Source organism: Ceratosolen solmsi, unplaced genomic scaffold (assembly GCF_000503995.2).
Source record: "Ceratosolen solmsi marchali unplaced genomic scaffold, CerSol_1.0 scaffold31, whole genome shotgun sequence".
NCBI lineage: Eukaryota > Metazoa > Arthropoda > Insecta > Hymenoptera > Agaonidae > Ceratosolen > Ceratosolen solmsi.
The window spans coordinates 4,787,556-4,814,832 of NW_011948432.1; the positions used below are offsets into that span (position 1 = coordinate 4,787,556).

The window sequence follows — 27,277 nt, forward strand, 5'->3', positions numbered from 1 at the left end:
CGTTTGTCCATTCACCTTCCCTTATCTTAATTGTCACTACCCCATCAACGTGTTAATTATCATTTAAGATAACACCGTCTCATATCCAATCTCATTTATTTGTTTGTGTGCTTTTGTTTACGTTTGTTTCTCTTTTCAGTACAGAATTCTACAGTCGATGCAATTATTTTCCTTCTACACGCATTACAAACGTTTCGTGTGCAAAGATGTAGAAATCAAGGAGAAAAACTTGTTTATTGATTATTATTATTTTTTTTCTTTTATCAATAAAATAATACAAACATAAAGAACCGTGTACAATAGCGGCGTTAAAAGAAGAAAAAAAAAAAATGATAGTCACATCGACGTTCCTGCGCCACATGCAACGACACATAAGTCAAAGAGAGAAAAAAAAGAAGATATTTTTATTTTTCGTCATACATCATCGTAATCTGGGCAGACAACAAGATTTGGTCCAATGAAAGAAAATAGAAGATTAATAATTAGGATGTTTGTCTTTTTCTCGTTTCTCATGATGTGGCTCGCTCTCTTTTTCTTTCTTTTTTTTTTCAGGTTAACGACTCGGCTACTGCTTTTTTCGTATTATACTCATTTTCATTAAAATGTCAATACTTCCGCCGAGTTTAACTCAAGGGACAGATAAATTTTACAGGCACTTTGAGGGTTGATTCAAGGGTCTGTCTTTCCGCGTTTTATCTTTATCTTTATTTATTAGTTTTAAAGCATCGGACATATTGTTATCGCTCGCTCATTATTTTGTATCATTCATTTTTCGGTTTTCACGAAGCCTATTTTAAAACGCACTGGCTTACGATAACTTACACAAACAAAGACTATCGCAGTTAATTATTCATTTTATGTTTTACAATTACACTATCTCGTCATCCTTAACGTTCAGAATTCACGGACACACAACGTTCAGTCTTTCAAGTAAAACAATATGTACAGGACACGTATTGTCAGTCGCAGTAATAATCATTCGTCGGAGTCGGCATGCGCTCTCTCTCTCTCTCTCTCTCTCTCCCTCTCATTCTTATTTATTACCACTGGACACATTAGTTTAAAAAGTAAAATAAATCGTAAAAAAATTATTTTCAGCTATGAAGACCATTTTTCTCTTTCTTTCGATATTTGACGTCCTCGGTTGCTATATTTCACAAATGAATCTTGTTTTATAAATACCAAGCATTGTCAATAGCCAGTCTTTAGTGTTAAAAAAAGAAAAAAAAAATATATATATATATAAACAGATAAATAAATAAATAAAAAAAACAGACCCCCGCACCGATGCCCGCATTTGCCTTGGATACGACTTTCTTTTTTTCACTAGAGAAAAACAAATAAGAACGTACCGACACACACTTTTGCACTAGGTATATTTAACAGTTTACCACGTACATCGACTATGTTTTATAAATATATTGCGCAGTTTGTTTCATTCGAGCAGTAACGAAGTCCGCTGAATGCACACATGCAAACAAACGTGCAGTAAAAGTATTATGAGAGAAAAAAAAAAAAGAGAGAGAGAATTGTTGATAATTGTAGCAGCAGTTATAATATAATGAGGAAAGCATCCTTCTTTTATTTAAAAATTTGATTTTCTCCTTGTTTAAAAAATTGTCGATAACGACCACCAAGCGAAAAAAGTTCGAGCTCGCCACTTCGTCAATTTCTTGCCAGTTACGTTAAGAAGCACTTTCTTCATATCGTACATGTACATGAATTTGATTCTTGGTAGTACAGTTACCATCTCTTTTACATTTCTAAAAGTTTCAGCTTAGATATATCCGCGTAATTAATAGACCTTTATTACTATTTTATATATATATATATATATATATATATATATACATACATATATATATATACATATATATATATATATATATATATATATAAAGTTACATGTGTCAATAATTTTTGTAATCTTCAAAGACATTCGACATGAGAGCATTCGAATCGGTAGTACATTTAAACTCCATATTATCATTGTCTTATATTTCTATCATTGCAGCTCCGCGACACGACGCGTAAATTCTTCTCATATCCGCTTTTAATATTACCTATCGTGAAAAAACATTTGAATTAGATGGTCGCCGAAACGACTGGCAGTAGATTTCATACCTTGAGAAAAGAAGAAAAAAAATCCAATCCAGTCTAACCCCATAGTATCGTTTCTTTCAACGGCTGCGAAATATCACGTTTAGCCGATTCAATAAAAACTATGTAACTATGGGATTTCAGTTTAATTAAACATTTGCCTTTTATTCATTATCTCAGTTTCGTCTTTATATAATAATAATAATAATAATAATAATAATAATAATAATAATAATTAATTAATAATAATTAATAATTAATTAATTAATTAATTAATTAATAATAATAATAATAATAATAATAATAATAATAGAGGATCTAATTAGAACGATAACGGAAAAATGTACAATTCATTATATTTTTTTTTTTTAAAGACAAGTGGCTCTTTCATTTTTTTTTCTTTCTTCAGCCTTGGCAATAAAATGAATGTTATGCTGCACTTTCGATACTTTAAAGCATTACACAGCTATAAACGATGAATAACTCGTAACCTGTGCGAAGGCGAGGTCAATTATCGATTTGCGAACGATACTGTAAACAATTATTTCCTACTTTTATTTAAAGACCATACAAAGTAGCGACCACATCACAGATTCGTACTCCGAAGTCGATTCTCACACTTTTTTTTTTTTTTTTTTTATATATATATATATTTTTATTTTTTATTTTTTAAATAAAGCAAAAGACAGTCTTTTGAAGTCATTGGCAATGCCTTTATAAGGAAAAAAAAACACTTTAAGCACTTTTTTTTAGTCGTCTTGCGCGTAACGTATCATTGACGAGTCGCTTTGTGTCGCTACGTGGCTCTGTCTGAATAAATGTCTCTGGTATCGAGAGTGTGCATGTTTTAAGGTCTAGGCAGGATAATTTATCGCTCAACTATCGGTAGCGATTGATTTCGAAATTTCGCTGTGTATAGAATAAGTAGAAATTTTACAGGTGTATATACTTTTTTTGTTTGTTTTGTTTTTGTTTTTAAATCTTTCTCTCACCAATACCAAAAATTTTCAACACAGCTTTTGTCGGATCGAGTTGATAATACTATATAGACAAGATGGACACACGAATGATACTTTAGTGTCCTTAGTTTGAATGATTTTTCGATTTGTTTTTATGTTATGGTTTTTTTTTTTATGTTTTCTTTTGTTTTAAATGAAATTCCTTATATCGTTCCATAGCCAACAAACAGAATTACAACAGCTCTTTAGTATCCGATTGAACAATTGGACAAAAACGTCATATTCATTATTACTTTCTTTTTCTTATTCGATGTGGTAAAAATAGACTTGCCACCGACTATTCTTTTGTGCTCGATGATCATTACTGTGAACCGTGAGTCGAAGACCCCATTTATAATTATTCCTCCAAGACGGAAATTATTTTTAGACAGACCATTCCTTGCTTACATATTATTTCTATTCACTGATTTCTCCTGTTTCAGTAATTGAAGATATATATATGTATAATATGTGTGTGTGTGTGTGTGTGTGTGCGTGTGTGTACACGCGCGAGCGCGCGCGCATATATTTATATGTATGTGTACATACGTGCATATATAAATATATACAGACATATATATATATATATATATATATATACATACAGGTATGAATATAAAACACACAAACGCGTACATATATGTGTGCATATGTGCGTTATGTATATATATATATATATATATATATATATATATATGTATGTATGTGTATGTATGCATATTGTGGATTAACGTTAGATTAAAAGCCTTCGTCGACGATTTTATATTTTCCATCATTATTCATTTTGTTGGCTTACTTCCTCTTTGTGGTCAGTATCTGGCGGGTTGGCATTATTTTTATTCCCGTTAGTTTGATTTCCAACATTGGAATCAGATATTTTATCATTATGAGAATCCACTTTATCATTGGAATCCATCTTCGAGTTGCCTATCGCAGATCACAAATCAAGAATTATAATTTTTAATTGCTAAATAAAATTTTTGTTTTCATTCGAATCGTTTACTTATTAAACGAGTTTTAGCCCAGTAATCGTAATATTGCCGAGGCCCGCAAAATAATTATCAAACAATGACATGAGTATATTTTCAAAAACATTCATCTTTAATGGACTCTTTCAATAGTTTTACAAATAAACGATTCATCTCGTATGTACAGAGGATGACATTAGATCTCACTTTGTCCGGAGTAATATTGCTGTTGCATCTTCATATTGCGCTGCTGCTGCTGTTGCTGCTGCTGATGAATGTTGGACCTGTGACGATTCATCTGCGTTTGTTGTTGCTGCTGCTGTTGCTGCTGCTGCTGTTGATTAGGCATACAATTCTGCTGCTGGCCTTGCTGGGAGTTGTTGGGATTGGGACCCGGTGGAAAGGGCACCACGGGTCGTTGAATCGGCGGTGGGTAGCGTTGTTGCGATGGCTGAATGCCACCACGGGGCGGCATCCCCATTGCCCGGACGTTCTGCTGTAAAACCTGACCAGTTTTGTTGTTCAATATTTGCCTCGCCATTGCAAAAGTCTTAACGTTTCGAACGCCAATTCATGTTACTCGAAACTGCCTTTGTAAACTTTAACGATTCAAAGTGCAACTAAATAAAATGGTACATACGTAGTTAGTGTAGCTGCTTACCAGAGCAGACTGACTGCCACCCTGATATTGTTGGAATTTATGATGTTGCGTGGGACTTGGCTGTGGCTGTTGCGAGGATGACTGTTGTTTTCTTGATTTTGGCGATGGTATTTGGGGTGCTGGAAGAACGTCGCGAGCATTAATCAACAAATGCTTATGAATACTTATGAAACTTTTTATAAAAACTCTCAGGTTCATTGAATGTCGCCTGGATGTGCCGATTATATTCGAGTTTAAAAATCATACTCACTGGAGCTAAAAACCGATGCCAGCACGTCCTGTTGATTGCCCGACGGGCTCTTTAACTGCCGTGGCTGCTCTTGCTGCTGATGCTTACTGAGGAAGGTGGCAGCCGCATTGGCGGGTCCCGGCAGTCCACCCGCGGGGTTACGGTACTGTTGAGCCGCGGCCGCAGCGGCTATCTGTAATCCGGAGCCCGACAGGAACTGCGAGCTGAAGTTCTGAAGGCCGACGGGGGCGGCGTTACCAGTTGCTAGGCTCTGGCTATGCTGGCCAAATCCCTGAAGGCCATAGTGCGCTCCGGTCTGCTGTGCCGCGCCACCTGGTTGATAAAAGCCCGTCTGGGATCCGGAAAAGACATCTGAAAAACGAGGTTGGATGGGGTGCGTTTAATCGTAACGAATTTAGTTGCTCGGTAAACGCTCGTTAAACGATCGGAAGCCCGCCCTCGAGCATGTCCGACGATTCATGACTCAACAGTACATTATTTATACGGTTTTTTGTATACATTTTGTAAAAGCGACGTTAAGCCGAGGTGGTAACATAGTTGCATTGGTCTTACATGGAGTAGTTAAGCGCATTTACCTGCTGATGCGGCACTGTAATAATTATTTGCCGAGGGCTGAACATTGGGACCGGGTCTCTGAACCAATTGGGAGTTGCCCATGTAGCTGCCGCTTACTCCTAATACTTGATTTGGATCGTACGGAATGTATGCCAGCTAGAACGAGGAGTCGTATTTTATTAAACGGCATTTGGTAAAATTGACGAAAAGGCGCGCGGGTTTAACGAGATATCTCACTTGATTTGGTTGCGGAGGTGCCGATGGTGCTTGAAAGTGCGGGGCCTTAGTGCCAATAGCGCCAATCGGTTGAGATGATGGCTTGACACTGGCTGACATTAAGGAATTTGAGGATGAACTGATAAGTACAGTATTAGGATTATTACTAAGTTGTTGATTTTGTCCAAATGGTGGTGCAGCAGCTGCAGTCTGTGAAGTAAAAGTAACGTTTTGTTATCGTATGTAAAGCAATAGGTACAGCATGATTTTCGTGAATTCCCAATCGAACGAATATTTGTATGTGTATTTCAGTTTAGTCAAGTATAAGTTTTCGTCAATATGTGTAATTGAATTTGAAAAATCAATGTAGACAAAATAATCAATAATCAATGTAGCGAGGACTAAAAGCATGAAAAGGCGATCGTTGCCTTTTAACCGAAAATATAACGAGCCACCACCGCGACTATGAACTATGACTATTAGAAAGAATTGGACGAAAAGGCGGGGAGAATTGATTTGATTGCGACAATTAATGTCGGGTGTACCAGCCGTTGTGACGACGGCCGTACTGAGCAAGCAAGCAGCGTTGACGATCCGCGGTGGTGCGAGTATGGGTGACCTAGGCGTTAGTGCATGTAAAAATACGTACGAGGCGGTATTGCGAGAGATTGCTCGGGTAGATGTCCGGAGTGGGCGCGTTGGGCGCATGGGGCGGCGGTGGCTGCTGTAGGTACATGTTCTGCTGGTTGAAGGAGCTCTGAAGCGAGGCGGCGTAAGGCGGATACTGAGTGAAGGGGGACCTGCTCTGGTCCAGCTGGAATGCGCCGTAGAGGCCGCCCGCCTGGGCCGGCAGTTGACCTGATCCAGTGTTGAAAAGGACAGCCGGTGGCGAGGGGATCGCCGACATGCTGCCATACTGCGCCGCCTGGGAACCCGGATACTGCACAAATTCCTATGTCAATCATATAAAACTTGTTTGTCTCGGGGGCGTATTGCCCTCCATCCCTCCCCTCATCCATTATTCAATCCCCACCCTCTCGTCGCGCAATTTTCCGTCTCGTTTTCCAAGACTATAGTTTGATTCGTTCATTTCCCCCATTGATCCCGAGGTGCGAGAAGCGCGCGGCACGAGACCATTTTGTGTATGTATTGGCGGTTATTCCGTAGGTAATGCGCTTGCCCCATCATCTTACGTTCGATATCACGAGGACGACAATGCATACAAAAAGAAACGTTGAACGCCGAATGCAAGACCGTCAATTGTTGTCTGTAAGACTATCCCCAGCCAATCGTTATGATCGTCGATCGAATAATCAATTTTTATTAAGATTTGCGTGACAGCCTGTTTTTGCAGAGAATTATAGAAAATGAAGTGTTGCTCACAATTCTATACGTAATATGCAATAATGTGCGCTCATGATAAAATGACATTAAACATTTAGTTTATAATTAAGCAGTGAGAGCAGAGGACGGGGGAAATAATCAATAAGTTGTAATCTGACAATCGCATTTTAATGAAAAGCTTCTTTCTTTCATTTTACATATGTGCGCGTATATGTATGTTAAGTGTTTTGGATAAATAAAAAGGAAATTTATAGTTTGCAAGTTGCACGTGGTCGTCAAAGTCAAAACTGTACTCGAACAATTGCTCATTTCTTTTTATACTCTTTCAAGTATTAATTTTTTATGTATCATGTCTCGATTAGTTTGATTATCGACAAAATTGTATAATAATCAATGTAAATTGCAAAAGAAAAGAAGAAAATATATATATATATATATATATATATATATATATATATAAATTCCCAAGCCCATTGAGAATTATGTTCGCCGTTCGTGTAAGTGGGAGAATTAAGGGTCACCACGGTGACAAAAAAAAAAAAAAAAAAACCGACCGAACGAATCACTGCGCAACACTTCAAATCGCGATAGGCTTTCGTTTCTTAGTTACTCAACTCGTGATTTCGAGCTTCCTTCTGAAACGCACCTTATGCTCGCGACTACTACAATTCCAGATGGACTCGGTGCGCGTAGCTAGCATTACTTGCGCGGTAAATTTCTCGCTCGTCGTGAATCACGAATCGCGAATCTCATTAAATCGAAAGGGGGAGGAGGATGAGGAGGGGAGGACGGGTGGTAGAGCGCACGGGCTGTTGGTAAAGGCCAATCGAGTGAGGCCGTAAAAGCAACGCACCGACTGTCGCGAGCAATTCGTTTTATAAATAGCTGGATTTACGGGGAGCGGAGACCTCATCTCGGGAGTCAAGTGCAGCCACCGCGTTCGGGGCGCGAGGATACGGCCTGTCCGGTAAGATGAAGTATCGGAAGCAAGGAGTTGGGCGACTGGACCAGTGTGACGAGGCGGGCCTCATGCAGAGTAGAAAAGAAAAGAAAAAAAAAAAAAGAGAGAGAGAAAAAAAGGAAGAAGAGTTAAGTCGGTGCTTTGGCATTAACCTGATAATTAATGTGAGAGGGTTGTCCGGTGGAATTGAAGGGCGGGGGGCTGAGGGGCCCCTGTAAGCTCGCCGGGGGATGGCCGATGGGGCTCTGGCCGGGCCCGATGGGGCTCGGACCCGGCACCGAGGAGCCTGGCTGCGCTCCGCCGCCACCCGATGATTGTTGCTGCGGCTTCACCTGCGGGGGAACCAGCTGCGCATCAGGCAAAGAGTCAGCGTCTTCCCACACGGGACATGATCAACGATATTTTTGCTTATGATAGTACACCACCGTCGCCCCACGACCCCAATATCTCATCATGCCATCCTCCCTTCTCACATACCCTTAAGCCATCCCCACAATTTCAACATGATAATTCTTTATATATCTATATATATAGATAGATATTAATTAGTTTGGGGTGCGGGGGGATAGGTGAGTGGCGTTAGTGTTGGGAGTTGGTGGGGGAGGGGGGTGGGTGTCCTAATGGGGGATGGCTGGCTATCTGACTGGTTGGCCGTGCGAAGGCGGTGGCTTTTTTCTTTTAGGCATGCATGACATGTTATGATGTATGTAGTATCGTGTGATGTGCAGTGCGAAGCCGGGTGTCACTTTTTTTCGCTTTACTATATTTGCGGGCACGAGAAATCGCGAGATTTCAGGGGATGAAAAATTTACTTGAAACAATTTACTTGTCTTTTTCATTTGATTTCCATGTTGCGAATGACAATGCACGATTAATATATTTCCACAGAGCATTTATATAGTCGGCTTAATTTTTATAGTCGTCGACGACACTTTGTAAACCGAATTTTGTTATTTGCAAACAATCGATTAATTGACAGAAAAATAAGAGAAAAAAGAATTTAAACCGTTAATTTTTAAATATATCGGAATGGAGGCTTCCTGCATTTAATATCGAGTCCCGATAAATTTTCATCTTTTCAATACGAAAAGTGACAAGCTTTAATAAATACAATAATTACTGCGATTCTCTCTCTCTCTCTCTCTCTCTCTCTCTCACCCCCCCCCCATCTTGCTTCATTGGCAATTCGATACTATTTTACTGATACGTATGCCCACGGAATCATTTTACATAATATTATTTACTCCGATCATAAAGAACTTTTCTCTTATTCTTTATAAGTGAATGTATAATCCCATTTATGTTATTTATGTCGACATCTGTTTGATGAATTAATTTATCAATTTTTATTGGAATTTAATTTCATATTCGACAATGATAACTTGCCAATATTTCACATCAATAGAGTCTCAATTTAAATGAAACGGGGCTCTACTTGTTTGAATAATCGTGAAAAGCCATTATGAATTTGCAAGCTTCAATATCAATAATTATTCTAGAATTTTATTTCACGTAGCCAATAATTTATACGACCATTGCCTGTAAAATTATTTTTAATTCAAAATTAAGTCGAATTTTTATACAGTTTATCAATAAAAATATATTGATCTACGATTATTTAATATGATATTGTCACTTTTTATTTTAAAATTTCTCGTTCACCGTAAAAAAGTTCACCCGCGTAATATCTTACAGTACATGACGATAATATTTATTATAATTTTTTTTCTCCCTTTTTTTTTCGAAACAAAAAACGCTCAAATGCGGTAGTATGCATTTGTTTTTGTTGTTAAATTTAAATTAAAGATGATAATATGATAAGCTTTAAAGGTAAAATGTCTAGTTGAAATAGTTAAGAATATTTCAAAATATGTTGACTAATAAATAAACAAATGAAATCTGTATGACATTATATCGTTTAAAAAATGGCTGCATGAATTATTCCTAATTCGAAATTTGTTAATTGCTATAGGTGCTTATAATAACGATAAGATTATTTATAATTTTAATTTTAAATGTCGAGGGATGGGTGGGAGGGTGGGTGGGTGGTTGGAGGGGAAGGGGGATGGGGAAGGGGGGGGGGTTGGGTGGTGGTAAGGGCGGTGGGGGGTCGGGGGGTGGGGGACAACATTCGATCAAAATATATCACCAATGCAAACAGGTAATTTTGTAGCAATGTAAAAAGAAAAGATACGAAAACTATTTTGAGAGGCACGCGACGGTAATGAAGGGATAAAGCGAGAGCGCGAAAATTAACGACACCGTTGTTGCAACTTGCACGCAAAAACACACAATAAAACAATGGAGAGAAGATAAGAGAAGTGCCTACCTTGCAAACGTTGGTCGAGGTCGTGATCTCATTTTTCATGTTGCCCTGATTATACTGTTGGTGCGCGTTATAGCTGTCGTCTACATCGTTACTCTCGAATGCCTGGGGGAAGCTGCTGGCGTTGCTCACGACATTGCCGTCGACCTCGTGCTCGACGACCGTCGGCATAGGCGGCGCGCTTTCCCAGACCTTCTTTACGGAGGCGATTTTGAGGTTGAGCTCGGCGGTCGAGGGCGATATCGTGCTCTGGCCGCCGGTAATGTGCATGGATCTCGGCATGCCGAGACTCTTGCTTTTGTCCTCGGTTAGCTGCGTCAGGTCAGAGTCGAACGTGAAGTCCAGCTTCATGTCCGCGTTGTCTTCTTTGTTATTGAACGAGAGAGGCATCTGTATTGGCTCTTGCTGTTGCTGGGACACCTTGTCTTTCATGAGGTCGTTGGACTTGTTGGAGAAGGCAACGGCGAGGGCCTGCTGCTGGTGCTGTTGCAGCTGGCTACCGTCATCCTCTATGTCGTTCACGCGCTTATCGCGCGACTGTGACTTCATATGATTCGAGTACTTGGACTTGATGGCCATGTCGCCGGCCGAGCCTACCGTATTCTTGGTGTTCTTCGAGTAATTTGTATTCTCAAATATGAGAGTCTGGACAGGAGGCGAGGAGGCGTCCGTGTTTACTTTGCTATCTTGGCTGCTGCCCGGCTGCGCGAGCTTACCACCGCTCGTGACCTTGTCGCAGTTGGGCGAGTTACGTTGGCTGACGGCGGTCGCCGTGCCGCAGGATTGCTGCTGCTGTTGCTGCTGCTGCTGCTGTTGTTGCTGCTGCGGTTGTTGCTGCTGCTGCTGCTGCTGCTGCTGCTGCTGCTGCTGCTGCTGCTGCTGCTGCTGCTGCTGCTGCTGCTGCTGCTGCTGCTGCTGCTGCTGCTGCTGCTGCTGCTGCTGCTGCTGCTGCTGCTGCTGCTGCTGCTGCTGCTGCTGCTGCTGCTGTTGTTGCTGCTGCTGCTGCTGTTGTTGCTGCTGCTGTTGTTGCTGCTGCTGCTGCTGCGAGTCGACCTGGCTGGACTCGTGGTCCGTACCGGCGCTGCCACCCTGAGCGGCTGGTGCGAGCCCCATCATTTGAATGTCGGCTGGTAAGGATGCGATGGCGGGTGACGGGGGCGATCGACTCGAGGATCCACCTACGAATGTTTTAGCCCAAGCATTGACGTTAGAATTGCTTTTTATGGAATTGTTAGCATTGGTGTTAGAAGCGTCTACCGCCACGCCGCCGATTGCGTCATTAACTTTAGTCGCTCGATGGTTTTGTGTCTTACCAGTGGTTGAATCGCTGGATTCGTTTCCACCGTGGCCACCACTGACTCTGACCTGTTGATGCTTGGTCATCCGTTGCTGCTGCTTCTGAAAGCGTGGGGCTACCGGTCGAATGCGCTCGTAAGGCTTATTGAGTACGACACCGGTCGATTGATTCAGCATCATGGGCATATTTTGCGCCTGCTGTTGCTGCTGCTGCTGCTGCTGCTGCTGTTGTTGTTGCTGCTGTTGAGACTGAGCTCCGTTGGTTTTCGATTTGGACCGATCACGTTCGCCACGGTCCTTCTCTCTGTCACGTCGTCCGGGTTTAGAGCTCTGCAATTCATCCTTTTGCTGCTGCTGACGGCTCGACTCCTTCACGTTCTTCTTCGAACGCACTTCTTGGAAGCCATCGGCGTCGAGCTTATTGTCATCACCCGCATTAGAGACGTCTTCTCCAACGATGCAATTACTATCCATGTCTAAGTCGGCGACGTTCACCCCTCTCTTATCCTTCGACTGGGATTTGCCGCCGCCGCCGCCGCCACCGCCACCGCCGCCGAAGTCATTGAGCGCCTGATTCACGAGGTTCGGATCGTTCAACTTGATCTCGTCGATTCTGTTTACCGTCGTGTCCTTGTTCATCATGGACTTGATGATGAGGGAGCCGACGTTAACCGAGCCTTGGTTTCGTGGCCTGCCATTCTGCGATTGCGTGAGCGGTGGGTTATTTCCCGAATGGTGATTACGCTGCGAGCCGTCGCGGTTCCCACCGCGCTCGGAGACATTCTGGGCGTTACGGCCCTTCTCCGAGCCTGACGCTCGATTGGACTGGGCGTTGGAAGACTTGGGACCTTTGTCGCCTCTTGAGCCACGCTGATCGCGACCGTGTTGCTCCCGATTGTTGCCGATAACGTTGACGTTCTGCCTCTCGCCTCTGCCGCTAAAGGATTTGTTCGAGCGGGGCCCGTGTCCATCCTTCCTCTCATCGGGATGCTCCTCGCTGTTCTCGGAGGTCGTCTCCCATTCCTCGTTGCCGGGTTCGTTGGAGTTCTGTTTGCCGATCGCGCTATGAATGTTGTTCATGGCCCGAGTGCGCTCGCCTCCCCTACCGCGTCTGCTGCCGCTCCTCGGCCGCTTGGGCCTCGAGTCCTCTTTCTTGGCAGCCCTGGGAGCAGGTCCGAGATGGCCACCCCCGTGGTTAGTGTTCATCCTATTTGGTGATTTGGCGTGTCTACCGGTCATACCGGCTGTTAGCGCTTGCTGTTTGGCTATAATTTTGTCGTCGGACAACTCGGACTGATTGGCCACGTTGGGAGCATCATCGTGCTCGGATGGGCTTGGCGTGGAGGAGTGTTGTTGATTTTGGCTGCCACCGGGATGTTTGTCGTCGGCTCTTTCGGAGGAAAAGGGACTCTTACTTGGGGGGGGCCCGTAGCCTTCCATGCGCCCACCAGCGGCGCTGCCTGTGACGGTGGTAGGTCCTCGATTGTTGCGAAACCCACCGCGTCCACGGCGAGATGGCTCACCGGATGGTGCAAAGCCTTCGCGATTCGGTCTTCCACTACCGCGCACCTCGTACTCACCGCGCTCGCACCTTTTCTCACCACGAGACTGACTGTACTCCCCTCGCGAACTTTGCAACTGCTGCTGCTGCTGCTGCTGCTGCTGCTGCTGCTGCTGCTGCTGCGGCTGCTGCTGCTGCTGTTGTTGCTGCTGTTGTTGCTGCTCGTCTTTCCTTGAAGCGACATTGCGGTTGCGCTCGTCCTTCTCGCCCTTCGGAACCGACGGCTTTGGCGATCGCGCCGACGTGGACCTTCGCTCGTCTTTGGTGGACTCTGCAGCCAGGGTATGCCCAAGCTCATCGCCGCTCAGCTCGGAATCGGTGCGCTCGTAAGCTCCGCCTTTAGCCGATCCGGGACGGCCTCCCCCCACGGATCTCGGAGCACCGCTACGACGACCTCTCGCAGGTACGTCGGCACCGCGCCATCGCTGTCCGTAAACATTAAAAGCACCGCCACCGACACCTGCTCCGCCTAAACCACCCCCGCCGCCACCGCTGCCCCACTGACGAGAACCACTGCGGGGCCCGCGGGAGCTGCTACTACTCGCACGATTACGCGGCTTTTTATCGCGTTTCTCATCCTTCTGATCGTCTTTCTCAGCATCGTCACTACTACCGCGTTTGTTGCTGTCTATACTGAGCTTATCGATGCCCTGCTTGAGATCGTTGAGTTTCTTGTTGTCATCCTCATCGTTATTGTGCTGCGAATCCATCATGCGCTTCTCCTCATCTTCCTTCTCGAAGCTGGGTGAAACCGCGTCGGCCCAGGATCCTACTTTGGGCGAATTGCGGCCTCCGCTTTCGAGAATTCGTTCGGACTTACCGCGACTCCACACCTCAGCGCCGTTTTCTTTCTTAGGATCGTTAGACAAGAGCTCGCCGCTGCCCTTCGGTTGCTTATCCTTCTTGTCCTGGATGTCGAGTCCACCACGCTTCAAGGGTCCGAGATTACGTTTGAGCTCCTCCTGTTCGAGCTTTTCCTTGTTAATCGGACCAGGCTGTTGTTGACGTCTGTCGCGCACTGATGACGGCACGTCGCGATCCCTGTCTCGGTCTCTATCACGCTCCCTATCCCTTAACTCATCGCGAAACAGGTCGCGTTGATGCAGCTGCTTGCTGCTTTTCTCCTCGTAGTCGGGGAAATCGTTACATACGGCCCAGGAGCCAGTGCCATTGTCACGCGACGACTTATGGAAACTGACAGTACTGCCACCACCACCACCGCCGCCGCCGCCGCCGCCGCCACCACCGCCGTCGTCGTCGACGGGGCCACGAAGCGTGGTCCTCGAATCGCGGGATGTGCGACTGTCGCGGGATTCTGGGCGTTGGGGTCGCTCGCTACGCTGCTGTTCATCTCCGCGCCGTCCACCCATATCGTTGGTAGAAGGCACCGAGCGATCCTCGTGGGTACGAATATCGCGGCGATCCTCCCGCCACTCCTGACCGCTCGACTCTGAGCGACTGTTGGTACTGTCGCGGCCATGCTGCTGAACGGGTGCCTGCTGATCGTCAAACTGGTCCTGGGCAGCAGGGCCCTAAATCAAGACATCACAGCATTTTAATCGAATGATTCACATTTTTTTTTCCATTATATTAGTCTCTCATTTATTTGGACGCTTTGCTCATTTATGTGTAAAATGATTATATTCAGTCGATAATGGCTCTTTCGATATGCAGTTGTAATTTTGGATACTCAGATCATAATATAGTAAATAAGGTAATATTTATAATATAAAGACGTATTCATTTTTTCTAAATAATAAATAAGTAAGTTAGAGACTGCAGTATTCTATTGTTTACAATAAAACGTCACGTGATCGATAATTGATCTACACAAATGTAGGTTAATTATGCTCGGCATAATAAAAATACATAAAAGCAAATTAGTTTTTTTAAACATTAGTGCCAGTCAATATTACTTTTGCCCTTTATTTTTTTTACGAATGATAAAATAAACTATAATGTCATAATGTCATAACACACTAAAAATTTCAAAATATATTTTACTTTATTTTATAAGAGAGAAGTATATATCTGCTTATTAAATGCAATTATTCATATTAGTCGAAGTGATTGATAAACAATTACCGTATAAAAATAAAACAATATTAATATTGATATTAGGATAAGTTGAGAAAGATATTTATTTCCGATTAGCCTGCACAAGATTTAGTTAAAGTTATTATTAACTTTAACTAATTGTACTTGATAATCTTAACTAGTTATAGTTTTAAAGTATCTATATTTTGTAGAAAAATGTTTATTTATTTTTCAAATCTGCTATGGAGACAATCTTTTAACCGTTATTATGACGCATTCAACAACTAAAGTTAGAATTATAAAACAACCATCGAAGGATTCCATTATGATATCAAGGACTACTCAACCGATTACTTTAACCAAGTTAAACTAAAAGTTGATCTTTAAGGTCTACAAAGAATGCGGGGGGGGGGGGGGGTTTTGTAGTTAGTCTCTCATTTTTTATTTATCCTTGTTTCTTTAAATTAATTACATACTATTATATGATAATTTTTTTGTTCCAAAGACGATTCAGAAATAAAACTAGAAAAACTGGAATATGTTGTTGAGTTAAGTACGTTCAGATACAAAACGAGCGAAAGATATACTTTATTATTCAGAGTAAATCAATATTTTAAATGTAGTTAGGTAAATTTGTTGTGTATCAACTAGTAACAGATACGTGTACATAGAAAAAAAAAAAAAAAAATATTAGTAACTTTGTGATTTTTTCTCATGACTTATAATCATTCATGCAATGCCTCATCTTTAATGTTGTGTTAAAAAATACAATATTAGAACAATTCTATAATGTTTACAATTTATTTAAAATCCAAAATTTGAAATAAATTTTTTTTTTTGAATGCATATTACACGACACAATAGGAATAAAATTATAAAATTGGTGATAAAAAATAGGAATTTCTTCATTTTACAATTAAAATTTTATGCTACGATTTTAAGAATTGGTAACATGTTTTTTTCATACATTTGTTTGAGTTCTGAAGCGTTATAATGTACAATTTATGTCTACGTCGAGCTTCTATTAAAAATTTTTAACGATAGGATAAATGAAAAGCACCATTACGAAGAAAAAAAACGGATTGAAGACCTTAGATATAACATGAAGTGCGCAAGCACCCGCACTTTCACTTCTTTTTCTGCAAAAGCAAAGAATTTTAATTTCAAAATAAACTAAACGGCACTGAACTCAATTACAGCTTGATTTACTAAAATATAGTAAAGGAAATAAATCGATTTCTCGGCTACCCGGTGCTTCTAAAAAGTTCGGTTAATTAACATGCGCCATATAGTCAGATTTCTCGATAGATTTACTTATTATTATGTTTTATTAAAAGAATTTTTAACATAATAACATGAATACCTGTCATTTAAACAAAAATATATAAAAATATTTGTTATTATTTGACCATTTTTTTTTTATTTTTTTTTTATGACATTCATTTGAATAAAATTTCATAATAATAATAGATAACACGAATCATTTAAAAATTTATATCTAATAAATGAATGACGAAACGTTACTTTTATGTAATATAAAATAAAATTCTAATAATCATACACAAAAATGCGATTTAATATTTGGCATAAAATATATTATGAAATATTAGTTACATCGGCGTCATCCAACATTTAAATGTCAATAACACGATAGTTTTCATGCAATATTCAATTTTATCAATTTTCATTTAAAAATGTTTTATAAATTGTTCTTATATATATTAAAAATTGATGAAATTTAAAACAATATGAAATAGGACTCTGCTCGTCTTCTTCATTAACGAAATTCAATCTTAAACCATTAACTTAAATATTACTATTGATCATTGGATAAAATAATCGAGCGTGATAAGTTACAATACGTGCATAGGTCCGGGAAGCACTAGGGCACGTCGATTGCATTCAAACAGAATGTTAAGCATTGTTCGGCTCACCTTGGAGTAGTTGTCGTAGTCCTTTTTGTCTCTCGACTCCCTAGCATCAGGCTTGTCTTCGTATCCTCTGCGCTCCGTGTGATCGGACCAGCTACCGACTCCATCTCTACTTGGTGCGTGTCTGTCCTCGTAATCCTTGTAGCGCTCGCTTCCTCTGCGAGGATATTCGTCATAGTAGCCGGCGTCGGAAATTTGTTTGCGACTCGGCTCGTAGTTGCTACCGGCCCGTTGCCCAGAGTGTCGGTGACGATCGTCGGGGCGCACAGACGGCGGGGCCCGCGAATTTGGTCTCCCATTGCCCTCGTCATCGAGTGGTCCGGACACATCCGAGTCGGCCCGTACGCGACGCGTGCTCGACTTCATGCTGCTGCCTATGTTGTTTGTTTGTTTTTTTTTTTGTTTTTTTTTTGTTTTGAAAAAATGGAAAATAATAACGTGGTCAATAATAATAAAAGAATTCGCTTTATCCGAGCTTGGTATAGGGTGATGATAGTGTGCCTTAGGATCTCCGACTACCGACTGCTTATTAGAAACGTGACGCTTTTCCTTGGTACAGGTATTTTCTTTGAAATTTGATAAAAGCATGTGGCATATATATTAAATAATTTAAAATTTAATTTGTACGCAGTCGGTACTCAAACTCCTTAAAATATTAATAACGATTTAATGTATCGTTTTTAAATTTCGATTTTAGCAGCCAATTCAATTCTAAGCAAATTATATACAAATCTAAGAAATACATTCATTGAGTGTTGCAAACCTTAGAAGAAAGAGTAGTGTGTAGCAGCATCAATAGCATACTGAGGATTGGTAATTATACAAGTCCGTCTATATACACATATGTACTTTCTAAGTATGTAAACAATCGTCTTAAAAAAATTACACAAACCACAAAGTTAAACTAAGTGAAGGATCTTCATTAATTGTGTCGTAACTAAGATATCAAGCAAGAAATGAATCAAATTAAAGAGAAAGCAATACCTAAAAGTAAGGAAATTAAAACATGAGTGCTGACGGATTTTCCTGGCAAGTAGGAAAGAACATGAATAAAAATTGAAAAGAAAAACAATAGAACAATAATAGTTAAAGACAATGAGCTAGACTTAAATCGCTAAATGTCACGTACTCAATGAGTTAGAATGGTTATGGACCCATCGACTGGGATCGTATTGCTGCGAAAATGAAACTGGCTGCGAGCGTTCGGCACTGGGGGACAGCCGATTATTAGAAGCCCCACCTGCACCGGCGCCGCTTCTCTCCGCCTGCTGCTTTTGGAATCTTGGCGGCAAGTTGCTTTGAAAGAGCCGGGAAAAGGCCGGCTCCCTCATCTCCCGCTGATCGCGATCGCGCTCGCGCTCACGATCGCGTTCACTGCGATTATTAGCCGCGCCGCCGCCACTGCTACTGCCACCGCCGCCGCCACCACCGCTACTGCCGCCGCCGGGGGGCAGAGAAGAAGGCGGCTGCTCCGCGGTCTGCTGTTGTTGGCGTATGAAAGAAGGACGGTCTATCTGGCGGAACTCACTTGTCGCCTGTTGACCTGTGGACGATTGCTCGCGGCCGGACTTGGGCTCCGCCTCTTTGCCGGCACCCTCGGAAGACGAGGTACGCGAGCGCTCGCGATCACGTTCCCAGTCGGGCGCGCTTGGCGCGTTCGACACTGGTACTGGAGCCGAAGAGCTTGATTTATTGCTTTCGTTTAGTTGCTGGCCACTACTCTGCTGTAGCTGCTGCTGTAGCTGTTGCTGTTGCGGTTGCTGTTGCTGTTGTTGTTGCTGCTGTAGCTGTTGCTGTTGCGGTTGCTGCTGCTGTTGTTGCTGTTGCTGCTGCTGCTGTTGTTGTTGTTGTTGTTGCTGCTGCTGCTGCTGCTGCTCCTCGCCCTGCTTGTTCTTCTCCTTTATCTTATTCTCTAGATCAAGGAGCTTTTTAGCCGCTGCCTGCTTTATCGATTCTTGGAAACGCTTCTCTTCCTCCTCCTTGCGTTGACGAGCGAGTTCAACTGCAAACGCAACTTTCTCGGTGATTATGTCTCGACGACGCTGATTCCACAGTTCCTCATCATCTCCACCAGCTTAAAGATAAAGAAAATAAAATGATACATGCTTATAATGCAATTCGTTACTGTAATTAATCGCAGTCTCGGTATACCGAAGCAAAACTCAATGATGACAAAATTAATTCCAAGTGGATAAAAAATAAAATAAAATAAAAAAAAAAAGAAACTCGTCTTAATGTGAAATTACCTCTTAAAGAGTGGGCATTTCGTAATGTCTGTTGTGATGGGTAGTTAGGTGGTGGTGCTCCAGGTGGACCACGGTAATCGCGCGACATTGAATTCTGGTTGTTCCATGAACGCGATTGCAAATCGTTCCTAGGTTCGTTCCTCGGCTCGTTTCTGGGCTCGTTTCTGGGCTCGTTTCTGGGCTCGTTTCTGGACTCGTTCCTCATTTCATTCCTTCCAATAATATTTATATTATTTTCCTTCTGCTCCTTCTCCCTCGAACTAAACTCTTTCTCCTCTTGCATGCGCTTCTCATCTTGCGCATGTTTCTCCTGCTCCTTTCTGTGGTCTTCCTTTTTATTGATGGCAGTCGTTTGTTGCGGCTGGTCGTCAGTCTCATCGTCGCTAAAGGCCAATTTCTGATTATAGTCAATGTCATCGGTAGCCGTCCAGCCAGCCTCGCATGAGATTTCATCCATGCGTGACAAGTCCTCTTCTTTAATAATCGGCCGCGTTTGAATTTCCTCGTCAACGGGCGGTGGCGGTACACCACGATCGCGTTCTTGGCGTGGCTGCTGTCGTGCCGGCGATTGATCTGTCGGGTAGTTGAAGCGGGGACGCTGTCCACTTGCCGGCAACGGCGCCGGAAAATTGCCGCCTGAGAAATTACCTTTATACATCTGCGACAAACATAAAAACAATTTATTTTATTGCATTAAATGCTTGTTTATGCAAGTTTTTCATTGTTAAAATCCAAAAGGATATTGCACACACTTATATTTTTAATAAAAATATTCTATTCCACTAATAGCATTCATAGTTTACTCATTGAATATATATATATATATATATATATATATATATATATTTGTAACTACTACTAAACAAATCATTAATTTCCAAATTATTAACAACTTGTTTATTTAAATATTAGACATCTTATAAATTTTTATAATTTTCTTTATCATAAATAGCATAAGTTTATACATTTAAATTATTAATTTGTAATTAATAACTTTTAAGTTCTGTACATTCATTTGCAATTTGAATCCGTGATTATTGCTTTGAAGTTTTTAAAACTTAAATTAATTTATTGAAAACATAGGTTAGTCAAATAACCATTGATAGTATATATAATGAAATTATATATTGTTGTTGGGAAACATAATGAAAATCATATTTTATAGGATATCCAGTTTATAAGGATGTGGAATTTAAAATTCCATACCCTGAAGTTCATCATGCACAGCAACCTTATCCTGCTCTAGTTCCAATGCTACATCCGATTCCCATTGAGGTAATTTATAATAAGTTTTTATTCTAAATATAAATATTTTATAAGAATATTTTTTCAATATATGTTTCTCAATGTAATAAATAAAACTGATAGATAAAATAAAAAGAAATTTCCCATATATTTATTAATATAATATTTAAAATTCATTGATTTAATTAATAATATAAAATCAGAGAACATTTTTCGAAAACATGCAATCTATTATTTAATTTAAAGTATAAAGTATAATTTTAAGTAATAAGATTTTAAGTAAATTTTTTAACAATGCTACGTTTATAAAGATAGCGAATCCGTGAATTTGAACATAATTAAATACTTAAAATACAGTTAATATAATGAATTTTTGTAAGGTTGTAAAATTAAATTTAGATATATTCCGGTAATTCTACAGAATACAGTAAATTCTATCTTAAGCAATATTATAAACCATTATAACATATATTTTATGATTCTTAATTTAAGCATATCTTTTAATCAATTGATACGTTTTTTTATTGAAGTACGTGTCTATTCTGATAAAACGTTCATTATATTAATTTATGTGTCCGTAAAATATTAACCATAAACTATTTCACCTCTTATTCAAACTAACGTTAAATTAGCGTTTCAAACTAACTTGTTTCCCTTACATTTATTGTGTGACAAGTATTGTGTAACCTTCTATTGTACAAGTGTAACCTTCTTATCATGTCTAGCCCACTATTGAAATAATTATTTACAATTTTAATTTTAAATTCTCATTAAAGAGAGAGCTGGATGAGGTTAATCATTTATTTTAAAATAGTTGATTCAATATTTGCTTTAACAATATTAAAATCGGTTTTGTTTTTAAACGTTCATTGCTAAAAATCATTGAAAAAGAAAACAGAAAAACCATTTCAATGTGCTTCAGGTTGCTCATGTTTCTGTCCGTAAGTAATAACACTGAATCGATCGCTTTATTTTTACAGAACGTTTCGAGAATCGGAGGAGCTACAACAAGATTTAAATCTCAAATAAATATTCTACTTACAAACGGAGGAATTATTCCTCTATAGTGATGCATATTCGGTCCGACTTGATGTTGGCCCTGTGGCATCTGGACTTGATTATTTTGCGATCCTGGGAGCTGGCCTGCCGGGGCCATGACCAAGCCTGGCGACTGGACCGAGTTCGGTCGTCCTCCAGCGGGAGCCTCTACTTGTCCTGGGGTTGGGCCAACTTGGAGGCCCGGGCCCCCCTGAATATTTCCACTTCCGGCCACTCCTGCTAGTGCCCCGGTTCCTGGCCCACCTGCTATGCGACTTCCACCTTGGATCCAACTTCCTTCTGCTGCGCTCACAAAAACACAGACTCCATAAGTGACGAGCTCATTCTCGACAACGTCAACGTATTGTAACACGTACGTTACCAAATAAGTAATGTATTCTTTTTCTAGAGCTCCAGAACAAATAGTAAAATATTTTTACATTGTTTTTTAATCAATTATTGGCATGTAAACGTACTGTTCTTGCTGGCCTACAGTATCATTATACAAAAGGAATCGATTGACTATTAATTGAGAGACAATTTTTTAAATAAATTTTGTGAAATTTAGGTAAATCTGATAAAAATAAACAAAAAATAGCATTATTTTTATTATTAATAAATGTTATCTAAAAATTATTCAAAATAATGTGTAATCTGGTTTGTTGTATATTGTTGATAAAATGAAGTACTGTAAGTACTGATTGAATATAAATGTTAACATGTGCTTCCTTGCAAACTCACTTAAATATTAAAAAAATTATCGAGAGGATGTTTATTTTAATAATCGACAACCAAAGCGGATTTAAAAAGAAACTAATAATCTAATAATACTGTTTTTAAAGCATTAGGTATTGTGACAATTTTATAACCAGAATATAAAATATTCAAACGTTATTTAAATTCTTTAAGCGATATAATACATTTTTTTTAAGAATTTATTTTTAATGTTAAATCACTTTAATAATTAATTTTCAAATAATTATATTTATATGGAAAAGCATTAAACAATTTACTGTACACAAACATCACAACAGAGACGGATCAATAGATGGAATTAACATATAGCAAATATATTTCTTTAAATAAAATAATATATTGGCTATTCTAGGGGATTATAATTTGATGAATGCATTGCCCAGTACCAGAACGACTAACATTATATTTTAAAGATAATATATAAATCGATAATATCCAATCACTGCATAAATATGATTTCTGATGCAACTTTTTAAAAATAAAAAGTAAAAAAGAAAAAGCTATAGTTTTTTAACATACAAAACCTATTTTTATTATTACATCGCTTGTCATATCGATTATTGATCGTAAAATAGTAACTAATAATTCTTATTATGCGTATGTAATTATAAATAAATACTTGAAAATAATATGTATGAAAATATAATTTGCATATAAATTTACGAATTTATAAATAACCCTATTTAGCTATGTGTTTAAAATACACTTTAAGTATCGGTTTTTCTTTATTTAAATTTTTTTTTTAAATAAAGTTTTAACCGAGAAATTGTATTTTATTATGTTATATTTTGAAATATTAAATAGATGGACGCAATAACAAGTTTGCTTTGGCTTTACGTCATGATCGATGATTGTCGTCGGCTCCCATTATTTCTCAAACAGTTAATTTTAATTTTAAAAACGAATACCTACAAAAACATATTAACGTTGGCAATTAAAAAAAAAACTTATTTAAGTTTTAATAATAATCGACAAAATATCTCGGTGAACAATTAAACGATGACCAATATATTTAAGCTTACTTTGGGGACGTAGACTTAGCCCAGGACCATATTGTGCGTTCATTTCTCGAATTTGTTGTGGCTGTTGTTGACCTGTCGGTCCACCTCCTAAGTGACACAATGCAAATGAATTGCTCATTACATCGAAACAATTGTTTTTATAATATAATAACAAAATATAAATATATTTGTTATTATGGAAAAGTTATCAATTCATAAAAAATCACAGTGAACACAACACTTATCAATCACACTGAACGATGGTGCATTATTAAGTTCGAACTCGGTTCATATAAATAAATATATATACATATACGATCAAAAAAGAAAAACAATTATTTATAATATATATATATAATTTATATATATAATTATATAATATATAATTTATATATAGTTTTACTATGAAAACGATAGATGCATTAACCAGAACACTATAAAAGCTTTAAGTTATAGGAGCTTAATTCGGAAACTAATAATACATTTTTAATTACTACAATTTAAGAAAAATACTATATACATAGGCATCTACAACCACTAAAAACACGTATAAATAAAATAAAAGGAAAATTGCTGGAGAATTATTTAGATTTTTATCGTAATAACAAGAAAAATTATATACTTTCAAAATCTTGTTCATATGCAAAAAAACAGAAACAAAAACCATGAAGAAAAAAAGAAGTGTCGCTGCATCCAAAGAATGAGGTGTTCATATTTTCTAGATTTCAAACGGTTTAACATGTAAATACATTCTTCATTTTCTTGTGAGACTATTCTGCAAGCACTTTACATTTTTAAATATTGAACACTAAGAGGTGTGCGCAAGATTCAAAACAATGAAAAAGGAAACGCAGCAACGACAGACTGGGGTGGTGGGTTTTAAAAAACACAATGACCGTCATTTTATGAAAGTATCAAGATAATGTGTATGTATATATGTGCCTATATATATATATATATATATATATATATATATATATATATACATATATATATATATATATAAATACAACCATGAAAACTATGTATACATGTGTCTATCTAATCACAACTACACGGCGGCAAGCAGAGCAGCGCACCTGAGTGGTTGTGGGAATAAGATTGTTGCTGCACAGTGTTTGTAATCGCATTTGCAGCCGACGAGGAAATTTGCTGCTGACCCTGGTTCTGAGTCGAGACTGAAGCAGAGGATTGTCCGCTGAGACTGGGGAATTCGTGTTGGAACTGCGGGGACTGATGTGCAAGGAAACTCAGACCGAGAGTTCCCCTTACTCCTCTGCCCGACTCCACAAGCCCCGCATAACCAATCACTGCAGCCATACAGCATTGAATATATATACATTTATCGGTCAGACCAGACAAAGATTCGCCCAGCAAGCTTTTCCAGTTCGCACACACTTTCAAAATTCTGGCCCATAGAATTATTACCAATCGTTTTCCCATTGATTTAATTAGCTTTTATTTTACATTTATGTCAACGCTCTATTCATTAATACTTATACGATCTTACGTAGATATTTCACACCACTTTTATAATAAACCTATTGACATATTGTCGTAACTCAATATGTCAATTCATCACTGTATAAACAATTTTACTCTTTCATTGTCATAGAGCCCCAATTATTTATACACATATTAACTAATGGGATATAAAAAAGAAATTCTTTCCTACCTATTGAATTTATTAATTACAAAGTACTAGCGGATTAAAAAAAAAAAGAAGAAAAAAAAGTAATTTTCTATTATTGTGCTGGGAATGCTACTGTTAGCATTAAATTACATTGTCGTATAACTGCATATAAATTGAACTCCATTTTGACCAAGCTGAAAGTAGTACGAGGCAATAGCGTACATATGTTTGAAATAACCATATAATACAATTTATCGAGTCTGATATTTCTGTCAAATTATGTATGTTAGAGTATTTGGTTAAGAATATGGAATAATGTTAACTTACCAGCTTCTCCTGGTTTGCTCATGATTGAACTCCATGATGATTTGTTTCCTACTTCGGGTGGATGTGAAGATTGTAAATTGTTTTGTTGTCCTGGCAATGGTGGATGTTGTTGTGGTGCCAGAGATGCAGGGGTGGGTCCTGTCGTACATTGTGCCGGTAATGAGTTGGTCTGTTATAATTAAAAAAGTAATTGCATTATTCATAAAAATATTGAATATTTAATTTAATTATATTATGTATTTTAAACTACTGCTGATGTAGATAAATACAAGTTGTAATATAAGGTACTTTGTCGTGTGAAATAAACTTTAAACTGATTGATATAGTATCACTGAAGGCATTTAAAATTTAATTATAATACATTCTGTAAACTCACAGTTGTATTATCAGATGGGGTGTTAGGTGTTGTTACGGTATTAGTAGTAGATGTTGTATCCTTGGTCGTGGCCCAACCACTTCCTCCACTTGGTACAAGACTAACAGCTGGATCACTGCTGCTGATTTCACTTCTCAAACTGGGCAAATTTGCAGGTGGTCGCCGCGCCGAGGGCACCTTTCCCAAGCTTTGCATTCCATGTTTGCGGGGTACTGTATTTTTTTGTTGATGTTGTTCCAAAGACTCTCCCTAAATCATTTTTTCATTCATCCTTAATATTTATAAATACTAGATGATTTGGAATTTAAATTATAATAATCATTTGCTTACCCTACTTGATCGATACAAACTATTGATATCTATCGACTGGTATTTTGTTTTTCCTTTCTCCCCCTTCGACACAATCCCTGACAGAGTAGACATGCTGTCTGCAGGCAACCATTTAGTACTACTCAGACCCAACGAACGAACCCTTTGTCTAAAAAATTACAATAAGAATCGCTTATAAAATTAATTATTTTACAATTAAATGAACTATAATTATCTAAATAGAAAATGCATGCATAACCACTAATAATAAACAAGGAACTTTTCATAAGATCAATGTAAAATGTTTTTAAAAAATTAAAATACAATACTAAATTGCTTGATAAATTTTTTTTTTATTATTACCAGTTCGAGCAATAAAAGTAAAAAAATAAATTATTTTTGTTTTAAAATTTTAACTATAAAATAAGTTTATAAAAATTTATTTAGTTATATATTTAATGTATAAATAATGTATAATGAAAAAACTTAATATTGAGTATGTTTATGGTCTTTAGTCTGAAATATTAACAAAAAATTTCTATGCATTCTCAAAATGTATTTAATATATTTAATTTATAAAAAATTTGGTCAATTCTTCTCTTTACAATTGGGGGAAGGGAAATGGAGGAGGAGAAGGAGGAGGAGGAGGAGGAACGGTGGTGGTGGTTTAAATATAATAACGCTAGGGATTGAAAAAAATGGTATAATTATATATTTATTATTATTATTGGAGTTGACTTTGCAGTAGGTACATTAATTAAGAAAACAATTTTTGGCCGATCAATCTAGTGACACAGTACACTCGAAACCTCGTTTAAGTTTAGTACTTTACCAATTGTTCCGCTTATATCGAGCTCCAACCGAACGATCAATTTTATTCCAATTTTGCACAATCTACATACATTTGCTATGTGATATATCGGCGTACATTAAATCCAAATACAGAATGATTTTTTTTTTGTTCCGTTTTGTCTTGTTTTGTTTTCTAAGCAACCATAAATAATTAATACCGGCGACGATTATTCTTCTCTAATATTTAAAATTATTTCTCGCGTATGCGGTTATTGTTCGCATTTCTCTAACCTCACTTTCTCATACCAATGGCGCCATGCACGTTACTAGTTGATAATTAAAACTATACA

General features: G+C 38.7%; 1 protein-coding gene across 1 annotated transcript in view; it reads right to left on the reverse strand.

Moving 5' to 3' along the window:
• Nucleotides 1–3,767: 3,767 nt before the first annotated feature.
• The window catches only part of nocte (no circadian temperature entrainment), a 26,586-nt gene continuing 3,076 nt past the window's right edge, over nt 3,768–27,277 (reverse strand). The window contains 23 exon segments of the mRNA XM_011502331.1: nt 3,768–4,025; nt 4,274–4,571; nt 4,707–4,846; nt 4,978–5,328; nt 5,553–5,688; nt 5,770–5,958; nt 6,398–6,700; nt 8,206–8,400; nt 10,383–11,171; nt 11,174–11,179; nt 11,376–11,557; nt 11,693–13,342; nt 13,382–14,768; nt 17,136–17,578; nt 18,334–18,988; nt 19,043–19,278; nt 19,451–20,108; nt 21,738–22,036; nt 23,512–23,598; nt 24,570–24,800; nt 25,451–25,619; nt 25,827–26,075; nt 26,157–26,304. Of these exon segments, the coding sequence (XP_011500633.1) occupies nt 3,874–4,025; nt 4,274–4,571; nt 4,707–4,846; nt 4,978–5,328; nt 5,553–5,688; nt 5,770–5,958; nt 6,398–6,700; nt 8,206–8,400; nt 10,383–11,171; nt 11,174–11,179; nt 11,376–11,557; nt 11,693–13,342; nt 13,382–14,768; nt 17,136–17,578; nt 18,334–18,988; nt 19,043–19,278; nt 19,451–20,108; nt 21,738–22,036; nt 23,512–23,598; nt 24,570–24,800; nt 25,451–25,619; nt 25,827–26,075; nt 26,157–26,249 (8,898 nt within the window). The 5' untranslated portion in view covers nt 26,250–26,304 and the 3' untranslated portion in view covers nt 3,768–3,873.